Raw genomic sequence first — 16107 nt, 5'->3', positions numbered from 1 at the left:
GTCTTTTATCTTTAGTACAAGGGTGATGAAGGAAGAGTTACAGCCCCGGGCCAACGTTCCGTATTTCTCAAAGTATTTAACGAATTCCATAATCTCGCCCTTCAATACGTCCCAATATTTTTTATGAATTCAAAGGTGAATCCATCTGGGCTTGGAGCCTTGTATCCTCCACACGCCCAAATGGCTTGTTTGATTTCAACCATTATGAAGGGGGATTCGATTTTTGATCGAGTGACTGCGTCTAGCATGCAGAAATCACTGCTGATAAGTTTTGGCTTGGAAGGCAACTTTTCTTGAAATTTTTTCTGATAGAACGAGAGAACTTCATCTTTAATTGCTGCCACATTTGTGTTCCAAGAACCATTGATACACAACCCGTGAATATGGTTCTTACTTTTCTTGTTGTTTACATACCCATGGAAAAACGGGAGTTTTCATCTCCATCTATTATCCATCGGATTCTAGCCTTTTGTTTTAGGTCAAGAACAACCAATTTTTCAAGTTCGGTTATCCTTTGGACATCAAGTCTCCTTTCCTGTAATTCCAAATCTGATAGCATCTTTGTTTCAGCAGCTATATCGAGTTCATGTACCCTGTGTTTAAGCTTCGCTAGTTCGTCCATCTTCTTAGGGTGATCTTTTGCTCTCCACTTCTTGATTTCATTTTTTAGAAATTGGAATTTGGCAGGAAGGTAAGCATCTGGGTTGTTGTATCCCTTGAATTTCTTCCACAAATCTTTGATGAGTTGCTCAAATCCATCTCTTTGCCAAAGTCAACTTTGGTTGTCTGGAGAATGATGGGGTAGTGATTTGAAGTCTCCCATGGAGCAGCTGTGACTGACACAGAGGGGAATAGACTTAGGGTATTATTGCACACAAGAAATGTATCAAGTTTGCTCATCTTGATGTCTGACTGGCAAAAGTAGGTGAATCTGTGCCCATCCCCCCTAATTCTAGGTTCATGCAGACATTCTTTTTCAATGAATCGATTAAACCAGAAAGCTTCAGACCGATTGAACTGGGAATTAAATCTTTCCCTTTCCTTTCTTATAGTATTAAAGTCTCCAAAAAATACCCAGGTTCCAGCTTTAGTGGTTTTAATCTGCCCCAGGTCTTCCCAGAGCTTCTTTTTGTTTTGTGGATCATGAGGGTCGTAAATATTTGCAAGGATAAATTAACCTTGAATACCCGACCACTTACTAATTCTGATTAGAAAATACCTCGCCTTTATGACTTCATCGACCTGGAATAGCTTGGAGTCCCAAATACTGAGTAGTCCACCCGATCTTCTAGTGGAAGGTGTTGCCGCAAATCCGAATTCACCATTATACCAACAACCAGATACATCTATGGGATTTTCATCAGAAATTTGTGTTTCCTGCACCCCTAGGAACATTGTGCGGTATTTCATTGTTAACCTTCTCACCCATGAAACCTTATACTCTTCTCCGATTCCCCTTATATTCAGACTTAGACAATTCATCGCGGATTGTTTTCCTCTCCGGTTACACCCATTGTTTCAAGTAGAATTGGGTTAGTTGAGTCTATCTCAAAACCCAATTCCTTACCAACCTCTGTCGTTTTATCTAATTCCACAGAAAGAGACCTGGAGCACGAAGAAAGATCATTGTGGAGAGTAGCCGGGTTTTTATTAAGATCGATGTTGGTGGGGATATTGTTAATTTCAACATTGTTCCTTACTTGGGACACCATGGTAGAAGGAGAAATGTGCCCTGTATCCGTTAGGTCAATCATATGGGCTACTGAGTTAATGGAAAATCGGACCCGGAAATATCATATCGTTTTCTTTTGCCTAATGACCCGGGGATGGATTTTTTTTGGACTTGGATGTATGAAGATCCATTGATATTGTGGGAAGGGAAGGGCCCAAAACACCCATGTGGAAGCCCGTTTACTAAGTTATTCATGTGGGCCTTTGGAGGAGGAGTAGTAATTACATTAGTGGCGCCAATCATCTCATCACAGAACTGGTGGGAAGGGATTATACTGTTACCAACTATTCCCGAGAGAGTATCATGTGGCGGTCCACCTGACTCCCTAGGATATGTCTCCATTCGTTGAGGGCTCCCAGGTGTCTCTTGGTTTGCCCTAATCGACATCGTCGATTTCACCGGCGCACCTACAGATTTTTCCGTCTCTGGCGATCTGTCACCCTGCAATGGTTCCTCCCTAACAACTGAAAATGGACTTATTTCTCCTTCTTCCATTTCACCGCCATCTTCATGCATCCACGTATCCGAGACTCCCTCCTCGTCTTCATTTTCTTCATCAGTTTCATCAACTTCACTTAGATCATCTTTCTCATAATAATCTTCACTATGATCAAACTTAAAGGGAAACCAATCTTCATCGAATTCAATAATACCAAGCTTTATAAACTTCCCTTCACATGAAACAAAGATCTCATCATTTATTCTTGTCCTTCTTTTGGTAAGAATACCAATTTTTACACAGGAGAGATCCACCCGGTTAGGAAGTTCATCAAATGGTGAGATTGTAACCCCGTATCCTTCTGTTATTTTTGAGAAATTACGTTCCCCCCAAAGATGTATAGGAAGACCAACAATCCTAATCCATGCAACCCTATCAAATTCCCGATCAATCTTCTCTGCCCAATCAACCCATTTCAAATGCTCTTGCCATCGTTGCTTATTGTCTTTGAACTCCTTTGCAGTAACTGAGTCATTGAACTGCAACAGAACTTTCAGCCCCCCCCCTCCCCCCACATACTTAATCTCCATGAGAATATCATTTCGGAATGACAACAGCTTGGGCATGTGTCCCAAATGATCTAACGACATTGCCTCACCCATGAGAGACGTCTTCCATATCCAGTTTTCTGTATTTTTGCTTAGGGCGATATGTGGGGGAATTGGAGGCGGTGGCGGGGGTGCAGTATGTGAATGCGTTTTCTTGCCAAGAACTTTTGCAAACGTCCTATGGTCCCTTGGTCTCCCCCACACCCCCTGTGCAGGTTTTTTATTAGTGAAGGGGTCATTGTGTCTCGCGGAAGGGTTGCTGTTAATCTTCTTTGTCATGGACGGGAGCTCTTTTCTCTTGTGTAACGCCAGATTCACATCCAGTCTTGTTCCTCTAACCATTGTGCCATCAATTCGGTTCTCCATATGTTTTACATTCTTCACATCTGCAAAAACTGATGAAGGCGTAATATCTTCCATTTTTTCCTTTTCTTTACCCCATGAATACGTCCGTCAGTCTACCGAATCAGATGAACGCTTCATAGATCTCCCTCTTTGAGGCTTCCTTTGGGACATTTGTGACAAAGAAAGTAGTTATCTCGATACCTAGTTTCTCCGTTGTTTTTCTCCTGCGAACTTCCTTCCACTCCATTTGATTTGCGTGAGCCCTAGTGTTTGATAATTTGGTACTAGAAATCATAAACTCCATATTAATTAGGTTTCTTGGTACAAACCCAATTGATGCTATTATTTTATAATTGTATCTTTTTTCTCTAGCTCTTTGCTATTATGAATTTATAATATAAATATGTTCTAAAGAAAAAACAATTGCAATTGAAATTAAAACATAAAAAATTTAAAATACTTTGAAGAAGTTCGTGATGGTATTCCGTATTTATTATGTAACTAAAGTAGGTTATAATTAATCGTTTCGATATGATTTTTCATTTTCTAAGAAAACTATTTCAAATATTGTTCTAACATGGTCGAAAGTGTGAAATGAAGTACTCTTAAGTCCGAATTGATGTGTTATTTCTGGCCTTGGATTTTTGCCTATCAAGAGCAAAAAATATTAATAAGCTCAATAGTCCGATAGCCCAACCCAAAACAAAATACCTTTTATTTTCTCATATGTTTATTAAGATTGGGCTACGTGATATCAAGTATTAAAGATATAAAATATTGATATTGTAATTTGTAGAACAAGTAAAATATAAAAGCTTGGTTTATATTTTATTTTCAATAGATAAAACAAGTTAAATAAAAATGCTAGAATGAGAAATTAGTCGTATACGTAAAAAAAGGCATTTAAAATGTATTTAGATTTTAAAAAATGTTCAATTAAAAGTTCATATTGCCATATATAAAAATAATAATTAGATTTGAAACAATAGTTATTTATAGTTAAAATAAAAAGTGAAAAGTAGAAACTGTAACACCCCAATTTTCAAATATCGTTTAAATTATAAATAATCGTTCCAACATCTCCCAAATATAGTCTTCACTGGAAGAGCTTCGGGTGTTACGTCTTTGCGGAACTCCTTTGTTGTTTTGTTGACCAATCCCTCTCCCTAGCCTTCTTACTATCATTTGTTAAGTAGTTTCCTGGGCTACGCACATTTAAAGTTTCTAAAAGGGTAAACCTAGGGCTTAGTGAGTTCATGTTGCACATACATGTCCATCACTTAAAAAAAACATATAGTTTTATCATATCTTCAATAAATCATACAACAAAACATATCATTCGATAACAGAATTTAGGGGAACGATTAATTATCCAGAGAAAAAACTAAAGGTTCATTTCCCTTCTTCTTGAGACAAGTACAACTCCTCCTTGAGACAACTCATCATCCATTGTACTCAAGTATTTTAAATATCCAAGGAAATGAGTATAAATCTCAATTCTTATCACCGCCGATCACACACATCCGTCATACTCACGGCGATTAAACACCCCACATGTTCCCACTAAACATGTCACCAAAAAAAAAAAAAAAAAAAACACACACAATAGATATACAACTCAAAATGACATTTGCACACACTCATACCTATCATAAAACATACTATCAATAAATATATAAAAACCACATAATAAACGAATGATAAACATTTATGTGTGAGCAACCACAGAACACGAAAAAAAAAACTCACCTCGATGACGTTAGGCCTTAACCGAAGCTTGTTACGCTAAACACACCCTACATTTAGCCAACATGTTTTCTAAGGCTACAATTTTAGAACAACATCCTATGTGTTCATTTTGGTTCAACTATCCATGTGTCTCGTTCGGTCAATCAAAATAATCACCATCTATGTTAGTTAAAACGTACGTAATAGTTTTAGTACATGTATTATCTTTTTTTGCATCAATATTTTCATATAAATAAAGTTTCACTCTCAAATATAATACTCATATATTAAAACAATTGAAACTTTGAAATACAAACATGTTTGGTTTTAATAATAACAATAAAACTAGCTGTTTAGTAAAATTTGATGCACCACTTTTGTCTTTCTTATTTTCATATAAAAGAATTTAGTATTGTCAACATGTTAACAGTTCAATTACCATTTTTGTAACTTTAATTTTTAATTCAAAATAAAAAGAATGAAGCATTTCAAGGAAACGAAAACATGATCAAAACCAGAATCCCTCAAAAATAAAAAATAAATAGTTGACTACATTGTTTTGACCGTTCTTACTACCCACCCAAAACAATACCTGAATTTCATTTCTTCTTTACTCGACAATATTTTTCTACCATTTCTTTTTTTATCAATTTGACGCTTCAAAATTTATGTAAATTAATTTGTAAAACCAACATTAATCATCTCTGCTTCTTATCAAACGTAATCATAATTTTTTTTTCAGGAATACTCTCGAATGAATATGAATTCAAGTTTTTTTTTATCAAAATTCAAACACTTCAAGATTTTCATCAATTAAACTCTTATTGGTCAGATCAGAGATATTAAATGGAACCAAAACACTTAATGCAGAGGTACAACCCTAATCAAATGACTATACCAAACTAAAATCAAAGAATCATACCTTAATTTGCTAGAAAGCTATGTAAATCTTCACACTTTATTTCTCCGATTTCTCACTTGATTATCAACATTTCTTGCAATTCTAGTGGGCATTCCACTCTATTTTTTCATGCCTTTTATAATACCCAAGTTTGTAATCTTTCTAGTTCACCAAAAAATCCAAATTTATGATTTTAATCAAAGTAATGAGTTTTGGAATTAAAACTTCATACTTTCTCTATTTACTCCTAATAAATTCCTTAATCATAATTATAATAATATATTTATATCATATATTTAAATATTTATTTTAATTTGAGTTATCACATAAACAAATAACCCCGATGAAGTCATTTTTACTCTAATAAAATTTGCAATTGTTGACATATTACTGCTTATGCTCTCACGTTTACTAGTAATACTAAACGTAAAATCGTACATCTATCCGAAAATCACAATTGTGTTATCTATTGGAGGATTGTGACAATTCTTAAATCGGTACTTGGCAATCTGTGTATCTACTTGTTTTTGCCTATCTATAGAGAGCTCCTATTTATGTTCTTTATCTTCATGAAACTTTGCATGCTAAGTTCTTTTGGAGAGGTAATATTGGTGAATTAATTATTTCATGGGTTAAATGGAGAAAGGTGCGACTTCTAAAGAAGAAGGGAGAGGTTTATATTTTTCGAATTAAATAGAGTGTTGCTCTTGAAATGACGTTGGAGATTCTTTGTGGAACTCAATAGTTTATAAATAATTTATGGGTTTTTCATCCATAGAAGTGATAAAATGAGGTGTTGAGATTAATGGCTTCTCAACTAAACACAATGGGGTTTGGAAATGATAGCTACATAATTAGTGTTAATAGTTATTGTACCAAATAGTTTATAAATAATTTATGGGGTTTTCATCCATAAAATGAGGTTTTGAGATTAATGGCTTCTCAACTAAACATAATGGGTTTTCGAAATGTAAGCTATATAATTAGTATTACTGATTTTTATATGTATTTGTTTACTTTTATATGTATTTGTTTATTTGGCCCACTGTGTTATACGGCCCTTTGTCTATTAAATTTGTAGCCCATCTTAATTTGTATCTTCTCTTCTAGTAAAACCGTACTAAACTCGCCACGTATAATTCCAATAAGGCATTCCCCTTCATTGTTCCCGCTCAAAACTTATAACTGAAGTTCCTATTTTATCCTTGCAATCGAAAAACATGTTGCAAATCAAGAAACGAAATACTATGAATCAGTAAATCACAAAATTTCAAATTCAAATTTCAATTATAACATACATATCTGCAAAAAATCTAGAAGATAATATCTGTTAACTCTATCTCTATCTATCTATGGAATATGAAATATTAATCCCAGGCAATCAATTACGTTCATGTTTACTCTTCCTAATTTAAATATTTGTATACATATACACATTTACCAGTTTACGTTCTTGTTTCAATTACGTTCCTGTTTCAATATGCTTTCAGATGTCAAAAATTCATTATCAAGTTAGCAAGACTACATTGTTCTTTAACTTTTAGATTTTTTTTTTTTTTTTTTTTTTTTTTTTTTCAAAGTCTTAATCGATTTCAACTCAGTTTTCATTCCTGTTTCAATACAATTTTAGAGTTCAAAAATTCATTCTTTTTTATTAAAATGTTAACCATTTCGAGGAATAGCAACCAACTTTTATCAGTTTTTCCCCATTTATTTTACTTGTTATCGTTCTTTACTCTTAACAGTGGATTATAATCCAAAATGTTTGAAAATAACTTGGCCACTGGATTATAACCACCCAATGTAAGGGCATAAATCATAATTGAGGTCTCAAAGATATCCATATCCCTGCAAACTAGCCTCTTCTTATACTTCCCATTTTTTTTGTCTACCAAAGATACCATTTTCTAAAATATCATTATACTTTCATGAAGAAACGAAAGTTTGAATGTTTTGACAGTAAATGTATTTTTTTATTTACATTGTTGGACCGACATTCGGTTCTTTATTGTTGCTGTATTTTTGTTGCAGGTTGCTGTTTTCTAAAAACCAATGTATGTAATACAAAATGCTAAGTTGTAATCGGAAGGGCAAAAAATTTATACATTTTTTTTATTTATAACTGATAGTATATAATTTTGTTTTATATGATTATGTATATGTCTGTGTGTGCAATTAAATATGCATATAATTTTGTTGCTCGGTTCAAAAATGTCAAAATAGAAAACAATGAGAATAACACACTTAAATTATTCCAAAAAAACCAATTTTTTATGGATTTAGTGAAAACCCGTATGAGATATAAAAAAATATAATCAAAAACTAAATTTTTTGTCGGTTTTTTATTAGAGATAACCAGTGATGAAATGAGTTCAAATTTGACAAATTGGATATCTGTTAGATATATGAATATAAAGGGTGAGGCTGAGAGAATAAGAAGGTTTCTTGACATACAAATAAAGGGAATAAATCAATAAAGAAAAAACAACTCTTATGATTATCAAAATTATTTCTTAAACTAATGATTTAGATTCTTTCAAAACTACAAGTCTGCAACATTTTTCTTCTTACATATTTAAACTACAAAAATACCGCTGTAAAAGCTATAGTCTCGTGATTGCCCAAAATGTAATTTATGCATCGAGCTCTTAATAATTCCTATCTTATCCTTTTTTGAACTGATAGCTGATTTGAAGTAATTTTTTCTAATATCTATATTTTTGATGCTTTATAGGTGTGTTATGTTTTGAACTTGCAAGGGGTTAACTTTAATTGGAATTGAAACCCATAAACAAAAAATCTATTAATATTAAAAAAGCAGGAATCAAAATTTTCAGAATATATAGGAGATAATTTATGAATTCAAATTTGCACAACAATCAAAGTATATATATTGGAATTATATATGTGGCAAGTATTTATCTCCAAAAAAACCTAAATTTACACCTGATGTTTATTGGATGTTAATCGGAGGCTTCCTTACTTTAATCGTACTAGACCACGTAATACGAACTGAAGACCAACACAAACCGAGCCACTATGTAAGAACTCCGCTTCCTAACCTTTTAAAGCAATATAATCTTCTTCCTGGCGTGGTTCTTTTTTTTTTTCTATTAATAAATCAGAATCAATATTGAAGATTACCTCATATCATATCAAACCATCTACCGATTCTTTCCCTCTGTTATTCAAATCGATGATTGATTTTTAACTTTATACCCTCAAAAACTCATTCTTTGCTGGTCATCTTCTTTTGAATTGAACATATGCTTATAGTATAATACAAAAATCGTTTTAGAGAAATAGAGAATAATGTATGAGTCCCTAACATAAATGGCCCCTGTATTTTTGTTATTTATAATTGTATTCCCTTTTAGCTGTAATTTTTTGTAGGTACTTCATTATTGTTTTAAAATTAATATAATTAACAATTTTTCAATATTGTTTATACTAGTAATCTAATTAGCTTCTTATTTAATTAATTTTTAAATTGATATTATTTACATTTGAATCATAAATAAGTTTTGACAAATAATTTATAAAATTTGATAAAGTTTTAATTCCCATTTAAATATTTATTTGTTAATATTTTTTCAGTAAATTAAATATGCCTATATAAACCGTAAGATCTTTAATTGTGGCTTGGAAGAAAATTATCATATATTTTTGAACTATGACAACCCTTAGAACACCAACTGATAATTTTTTTTAATAACTAAAAATATAAGACTTTATGTTATTTCATATTATCTTCACATAACACTATATACATCCATTCAAATTTAAAAGATTTATTCTTTTAATTCAATATTGATAGTCTGTATTTCATGGCATGGCAACTAGGAAATTCATAACCGTAAACGTTGTATGAGGGCCACAACATGGCAGTTGACGAAAGTCAATGTTAACCGTCAACTTTGACTGTTGAGTTTCAGCATGGGTTGACTTTTGGTCATATTTCTATTTTTAGAAGGCACACTTAGCGTTTGCCTTGCATGGATTATTAGGAGGTGTTTAACACCTATCTTTTAGCAATGAGATTTGTTATCTATGGTCGGCACGTTAGTGAGCAGGGTTTTAGTCGGTGCTGTGATTCAGGTGAGTCTTCTCACTATGCTTGTGGGTCGAAGGAACCAATACCAACCCACTAGAATATATTATATAGGATGCTAGCTATCTTTGTGACGCTTCCATGTTTGATTGGAATGAAATATACCCCAGGGTTGCGCCATGATTGTATGTTGGGTTTAATGAAACCCTAGGGCTGGGCCCATTATTATGTGTTCAAGTTGAAAGAAACCCCAGGGTAGGGCCCCAGGGCTGGGCCCATGATTGTATGTTTGGTTGGAATATACATGAGGGCTAGGCCCACTGATTTGTATGGTATATGGTATTTTTGGGAACTCGCTAAGCTTTGTGCTTACGGTTTATGTTTAAAATGTTTTCAAGTATTTCTGGTTTCAGAAGGAAGGGTCCGACTTGATAACATTTCTTCCAATGGAGATTATTCCACAACAAATGTTTATGATTTTACTTTGATGTTTTGTGGATACTCATACTCTAATCGTCTATTGAAATAATGAATGAATGGTTTTGACTTAATTAAAATGATTTTTTTTTCCTTTTTATTTTTAGGATGTTACAATTTTTCCAATCAGTTCATGTTGGAACCTATTATCTTTCCAACCTATGTTACTTGATTAAATTCTTCAATGACCGATCCACCAGTTTTAGAAAATATTTATTACTTTGTATACTTGTGAAAAGTCCCAAAAATAAGACCCGAAAAAAACTTTTCATTTTTAGGATTACTAAAATAATACATCATCTCGTTTTCATGAACCAAGGTAAATCAAGCTTAATTAATACATCATTGTTATCAAAGTAAATCACAGAATGCAGAAACATGTGGTGTGTGCTCTACAATCATCCCGAGGTCTTCCAATTTAAAACTGAAGTACCTGAAACATAAACTGAAAACCATAAGCATAAAGTTTAGTGAGTTCCCTAATACTCCACATACTAAACATACTAAATCACATATTAGGCTCCCGCCCAGCATCGCGTCCTACTCGATTTTGGTCCCCACTCGTCTTACAGATCTGTCAATCACCAAGCCCAACCTGACATCGGGCCCCGCCTGATGTATATAATCATACTAACACCTGCAATAATCAAAAAGACAATAGCATACCATACAGTCTGCGAGACCTGCCCAACATCATGTCTTGCCCGGTAGCATAACACACATACTGATAAGTAGCCTACAATATACTCATCAAGCCTCACCTGGAATCAGGCCTCTCACGGTAAACATGCCATCACATAACACATGTAAGAGACACACATACTGTTGGATTAGTGTCTAAGTCCATAACTATTTTGGTATGTACTTGACCCGATTATGAGCATGGTCCTTTTGGGTTGCCTTCACCATAGCAATATGTAGGATGATTTAAGGAGATTAAGGTTTAAATATGATTTATTAATATATTATGAGAATAATATATTTAAAGGAGAAATCATATTGTTTAATTAATATTAGTCAAGAATTAATTAAGAATTAATTTTGTGGCTAAAAGAGATTAATTAAATATAGGGGACTGGATTGCAATTATTGGATAATTGAGTTATTGGGCTAAGGAATTCTATAGGAATAAGGGGTGAACGAAATTATGATGGAAGCCCATCATATTTTCGTCCATAGCCTTGTCCAGAAGGTTCCATGGGCTGCTTAGAGTTTAAGCTGTCCATTAGGGTTTTGACTGAAACCCTAGAAGCCCACACTAGTATATAAAGGACCCCTTAGGCCCCAAAAACGTGGACAACACTTCCATTAGGGTTTCCAGCCGTTTTTGGTGCCTCCTTTTCTTCTCCTCTTCATCCAAGTTGCATATGGTGTTTGTGACTCCATTAGAGGTACTACACTTGTGGTACTTGCTTTCAAGAGCTAAGGAAATTCAAGGAACTAGTTGTTATTGCTATATAACAACAAAAGGTATGTATTCTAGCTTTATATATGAATTTCGAAAATTATAGTAGCATGCCAGGTTTCTTTTTGTGTTCATAAAGTTGTATAACTAATAGTGAAAACATAGATCCAATACTAGGGTTGCATGCACACATAGGATTGTTTGTATAAAACCCATCAGTGGTATCAGAGCCATTGGTTTTTGTTTTCAATTAGCTTTTATTCAAATTTGTGAACTTGACATATTAGGGTTTATGGCTAATAAACCCTAAAGGCTAGGTAATTTTCGCAATTGGGGTTGCAAAACCCTAGATGGGGATTTTGCTAGGGTTTCCCAAATCCTTTCCTTAGCCTCCAAGATTTTGAAATCTAGGGTTATCTAACCCTTGGATTTCGAAATTACCTCCTTCCCCAAGGTTAGATCCTAAATTTTAGGGATTTGGATAATCCCATATCTTGTAATTATCTTTTAATTGTTAAATATGGTAATTAAAGATCATGATTTATCCCATCCCTTATTTTCGAGATTTAGAGAGGGATTCAAGGGATAAGGATATCTTAGATGTATAATTAGTAATTATCCTCATGATCTAGATAATCCCTTGTGATTTAATAATTTAAATTAATTATTTAATTTATGGTAATTATTAAATCAAGTGCTTTAATATTTAAAATTTTAATTTAAATGTCTTAAATTCGAAAATTTTAAGTGAGATTAAAACCTAATTGTTTTGAAGAGTTTCAAAACTTGCCCTCAAGTTTTGGAATTTAAATTGTTGATTAAAAGTTAATTTTGAAAGTCTAAATTCCAAAACCCTGATTTTGAAAAGTTCAAATTAAACCCTTATGGTTTTATTAAATTAAATAAGTGTATAATTAAAAGAGAGTTAATAAATCCATAATGATTTTGGTTAATTAAAAGTATAATTTAAGCCACCTAGTATTTTAAAAGTGTAAAATACACCCTTATACTATATATAACATTAAAAGTTTAATATTATATATGTATAACCAAAAAGTCAGTCTTACCGTTAGTAGGCCTCATTCACGAAGCTAGTCTATAAGGGGTGTTTAAGGAAATTGCCTATAAAATGGCGATTGAATGGGTATCCACTCTTACCCACCGCACTCTTGACTAGTGGAGGGTCGTTAGCCGAACGGGTAGGATAGGACAGAAACCTTCCATTATAAGTATAATGAAGTACAAAGTAACTAAATGTTTTTTTTTCAAATTCCCAAATCATAGTTACTTTAGGCAAAATGTGAAATTGTATGCTAACCCATGGAATTACACTTCGTACCCTTGTCAAACGTTAGTGGAGCGTGTGTGGTTAACTGGCACACTAATTTGGGGATGACATTGGTGGCGAAGGGTGGCTCGATGCTTATCATAGATCAATGGAGCGTGTGTGGCTAACCGGCACATTGATTAGGTGATTGTAGCATTGTGTGCACCACGTGATTTGTATGGTTATTCACACCTTGTTTGTGATCCTCGGCATCCCAGTCACAAATAGTAGGGCATAATCGAGATTAAACATGCCATTGAAAAGTTCAATGAATCTCAAAGGATCTAGGAGTTTCAATTCATTTAAAACTTAAACTTCTTTTCGTTTTTCATGGTGGAAATTGGTAAATCGTCATTTACCTACCTTCAAATATTTTGCAACTAGATTACGGCATCCCTTTTCTAGGTTGTAGAATATTGTGTTGGATCCTAGCCTTAATAACTCATTTGGGTGTTTTATTAAGGACTCAATCAACTTAACTTGAATTTCTCCCGTTTTGTAGAATCTTACAATGGTCTTCCCAAATCCTTTGGAACAAGCTTTCCAAATGAAGATGACGTTCCGAGATATGATCAAGGAAATGAGAGTCATGCTTCACTTCCTCCACCTCCTCCAACTATTCTCCCTGACCCACAAGTTCAAAGGCTTGAAAAGTTCAAGCTCACTCAAGCCCTTTTGGCAAGTAAACACGAAGATGGGAAACCTGTGTGTGCGCACGTCTTAGAGATGAAGTCATACATTGATAGGTTAAACATGTTGGGTGTCGAGATTTCAAGTGAGTTGGCTGTTGACTGGGTTCTTCAGTCACTTCCTGAATCATATAGTGAGTTCGTTAGAGAGTACTATATGATGGACCACGACGTGACCCTAATTGATCTCACCTATTTGCTTATAGCTGCTGAATCAGCAATGATTTGGCGTGCTGGTCAAGCAAATTTGTCTAGTGAATCAATCTCCCAAACTTTAATGCACACTGGCAACATTGGAAGTCCAGAAAGAACTAAGTCTGTGATTGTCCGATGTGTTGTGACAAAGGAGTCTATTTGCTTTTATTGCCAAGAGAAGGGGCATTGGAGACGAAGCTGCCCAAATTACCTGAGAGATCTAAGAGATGGGAGAGTCAAGACGTATGGCTCTGCTTCAGGTAAAATCCATTAACTAACTCTTTTAAGTTCCTATTCTAGATTCTTAATACATGATGTGATAAGATTACATTTTGATGTTTTGAAGGATCGAGGAAAAGAGAGGAAGCTTGAGAAAAGAAGTGAGCTGAATCTAATCATGAAGAAATGGATGTCGATCGCATTACTTGAAGAATGGATTCTTGAGCTACTACTTGGAGTTAGAATAGATTGTTAAGAAATATGTAATAACATAGTTTTTCAATTGAATTACATTGTAAGGACAAATTTTTCCGCAATAAAATAAATTTTGATTTTATCTTATTTATTTATCCTTGCGATGGCATGTATGAAAAATTGATGTTTGAATGTTTCTATTATTAGAGATAATGGATTTGATTCTTAATTGTATTATTTGTGGAAGTGTCAAGAGTTTACCAAGTAAGGAGAGTTTCTCATCGCCCAAGTTTCAATTGGACAGAAACTTGGAATCATGCAATGTGTATTGTATGATGAATGGAAAACTTTCACATTTGGGAAACTTAGACTAATTCTTTGGCAAAGTGTCAATTAAAGGACAAGGAGGTCAAGTACACAAGGTTGTGTGTTGATCAAGTCCACCACAAGAGTGACAAAGATATTCGTCATGATTTACTAAAGCTTAGTAAATATGATTATACTTATAAGATTAAGTATAATTCTGAGTTGATTGAAAAAGTTTCAATGAATAGTAAAACGAATAAAGAAGAATCGAGTAGGCAGAAAGATAAAAGTTTCTCTTTTCTAGGAAGAAGGGAGAGTACCTTTTATTGTGTTTTATGATAAGTCTTAAAGATTAAGAACCATGTCTCAATAGATCCTCTAAGTGAGTCTTAGTGCAATTGCATGTCTAAGAAGAGGAATCAAGTATTGTAGAAATGGATATATCAATAAGTCAATCATACTTCGTTCCAATATCGAGTCTTAGAGTCAAGATTGTGACATTGAGTGAAAAGTCTTAAGTAGGTTTATAACACTCATCAAATGTGGAATTTGGAAAAGTTTTCTTATTCTTGCACATTTGAAATTGGTAAGTTGTGCTGTCTTGGATAAGACAAAGACCAACTAGGACCAATTGTGTGAAGTGTTTTGTCTTGATAAATACTTCACTAACTCTTGAATATTTGTTTGTCAAGAAATGTTTCTTGACAAGAGAATCTTATATGTCAAGAAGTCAGTGGGAGTCTTAATGGTCTTGAAATGTTTCAAGAACAAATCAAGAATAAACCTTATCGATCATCACTAGCACACGACTTGAGGTTTACAACCTATCGTGCTGACATTGTTTTGTTTCTGTGCCATTCCAATTGAGTTAATTGTGTATATGAGTTCTATGAGTTCTCATTTGAATACACACTAAAGCCTTAGTCGATGGAAAGTAAATTGATATGTAAGGACAAGTTACTAAACTACTTGGAAGGCATGGTGGGCACTCGTGTTACCATAGGGCAAGAAATCAAGATTAAGAAAGTTCAGTCCATATGAGTTTGGATTTGTCGCAAACCTTGTTTTTGGCAAATTCACATGGATAGGAACTCATACACCATAAAATCTAAGTGTCATAAGATTCCCTCCTTCATGAAAATGACTGTGAGGAAATGCTTTCACTAAGAGAGATTTTAAGAAGATAGCAATTGTGAAAATTGTATTCTCAAATTCGATTATGGTTACGGCATCCCTTTCCATAGTTCGAATTGTGAGATTTGGCAATTAGTTTCAACATTTGGAGCTTAGTAACATAAGTTATGAATTGTTTAAACACACATATGAGCTATCTAAGGCAAAGGTGTATAAGGTTAAGAAGCTTAGATAAAGGCTTATCGAAGCATCTGGTATTAGAAATATGAATTTCAGAAATTCAATAGACATTGTTTTCTGGAAGTTCATTTGTTTTCTGAATACATGTCAAAGCTAGTGGGAGCATAAATGTTATG

The 16107-nt window shown here is 33.8% G+C and overlaps 1 protein-coding gene across 1 annotated transcript; it reads right to left on the bottom strand.

Moving 5' to 3' along the window:
* Positions 1-101: 101 nt before the first annotated feature.
* Positions 102-1482, bottom strand: LOC145040910 (uncharacterized). The gene is made up of 3 exons (XM_078988793.1): positions 1220-1482; positions 415-761; positions 102-337 (listed from the first exon to the last, which is right to left on the bottom strand). The coding sequence occupies exons 1-3, from the start codon at positions 1480-1482 to the stop codon at positions 102-104; spliced, it is 846 nt and encodes a 281-aa protein (XP_078844919.1).
* Between the last annotated feature and the right edge of the window lie 14625 nt (positions 1483-16107).

Source organism: Lactuca saligna, chromosome 4 (assembly GCF_052625555.1).
Source record: "Lactuca saligna cultivar CGN05327 chromosome 4, ASM5262555v1, whole genome shotgun sequence".
NCBI classification, from domain to species: Eukaryota; Viridiplantae; Streptophyta; class Magnoliopsida; order Asterales; family Asteraceae; genus Lactuca; species Lactuca saligna.
Note: the sequence above shows the minus strand (reverse complement) of the source record. Positions and strands in the feature narration are given on the sequence as shown.

Excerpts from the sequence above, each read along its gene's own strand:
- LOC145040910 (XM_078988793.1), bottom strand. The coding sequence starts at position 1,482 with ATGAATTGTCTAAGTCTGAATATAAGGGGAATCGGAGAAGAGTATAAG. Across the intron at positions 762-1,219 it reads GATGAAGTCATAAAGGCGAG|AGATGGATTTGAGCAACTCA; the intron begins GTATTTTCTAAT and ends ACTTTGGCAAAG. Across the intron at positions 338-414 it reads AAACTCCCGTTTTTCCATGG|CAATTAAAGATGAAGTTCTC; the intron begins GTATGTAAACAA and ends CAAATGTGGCAG.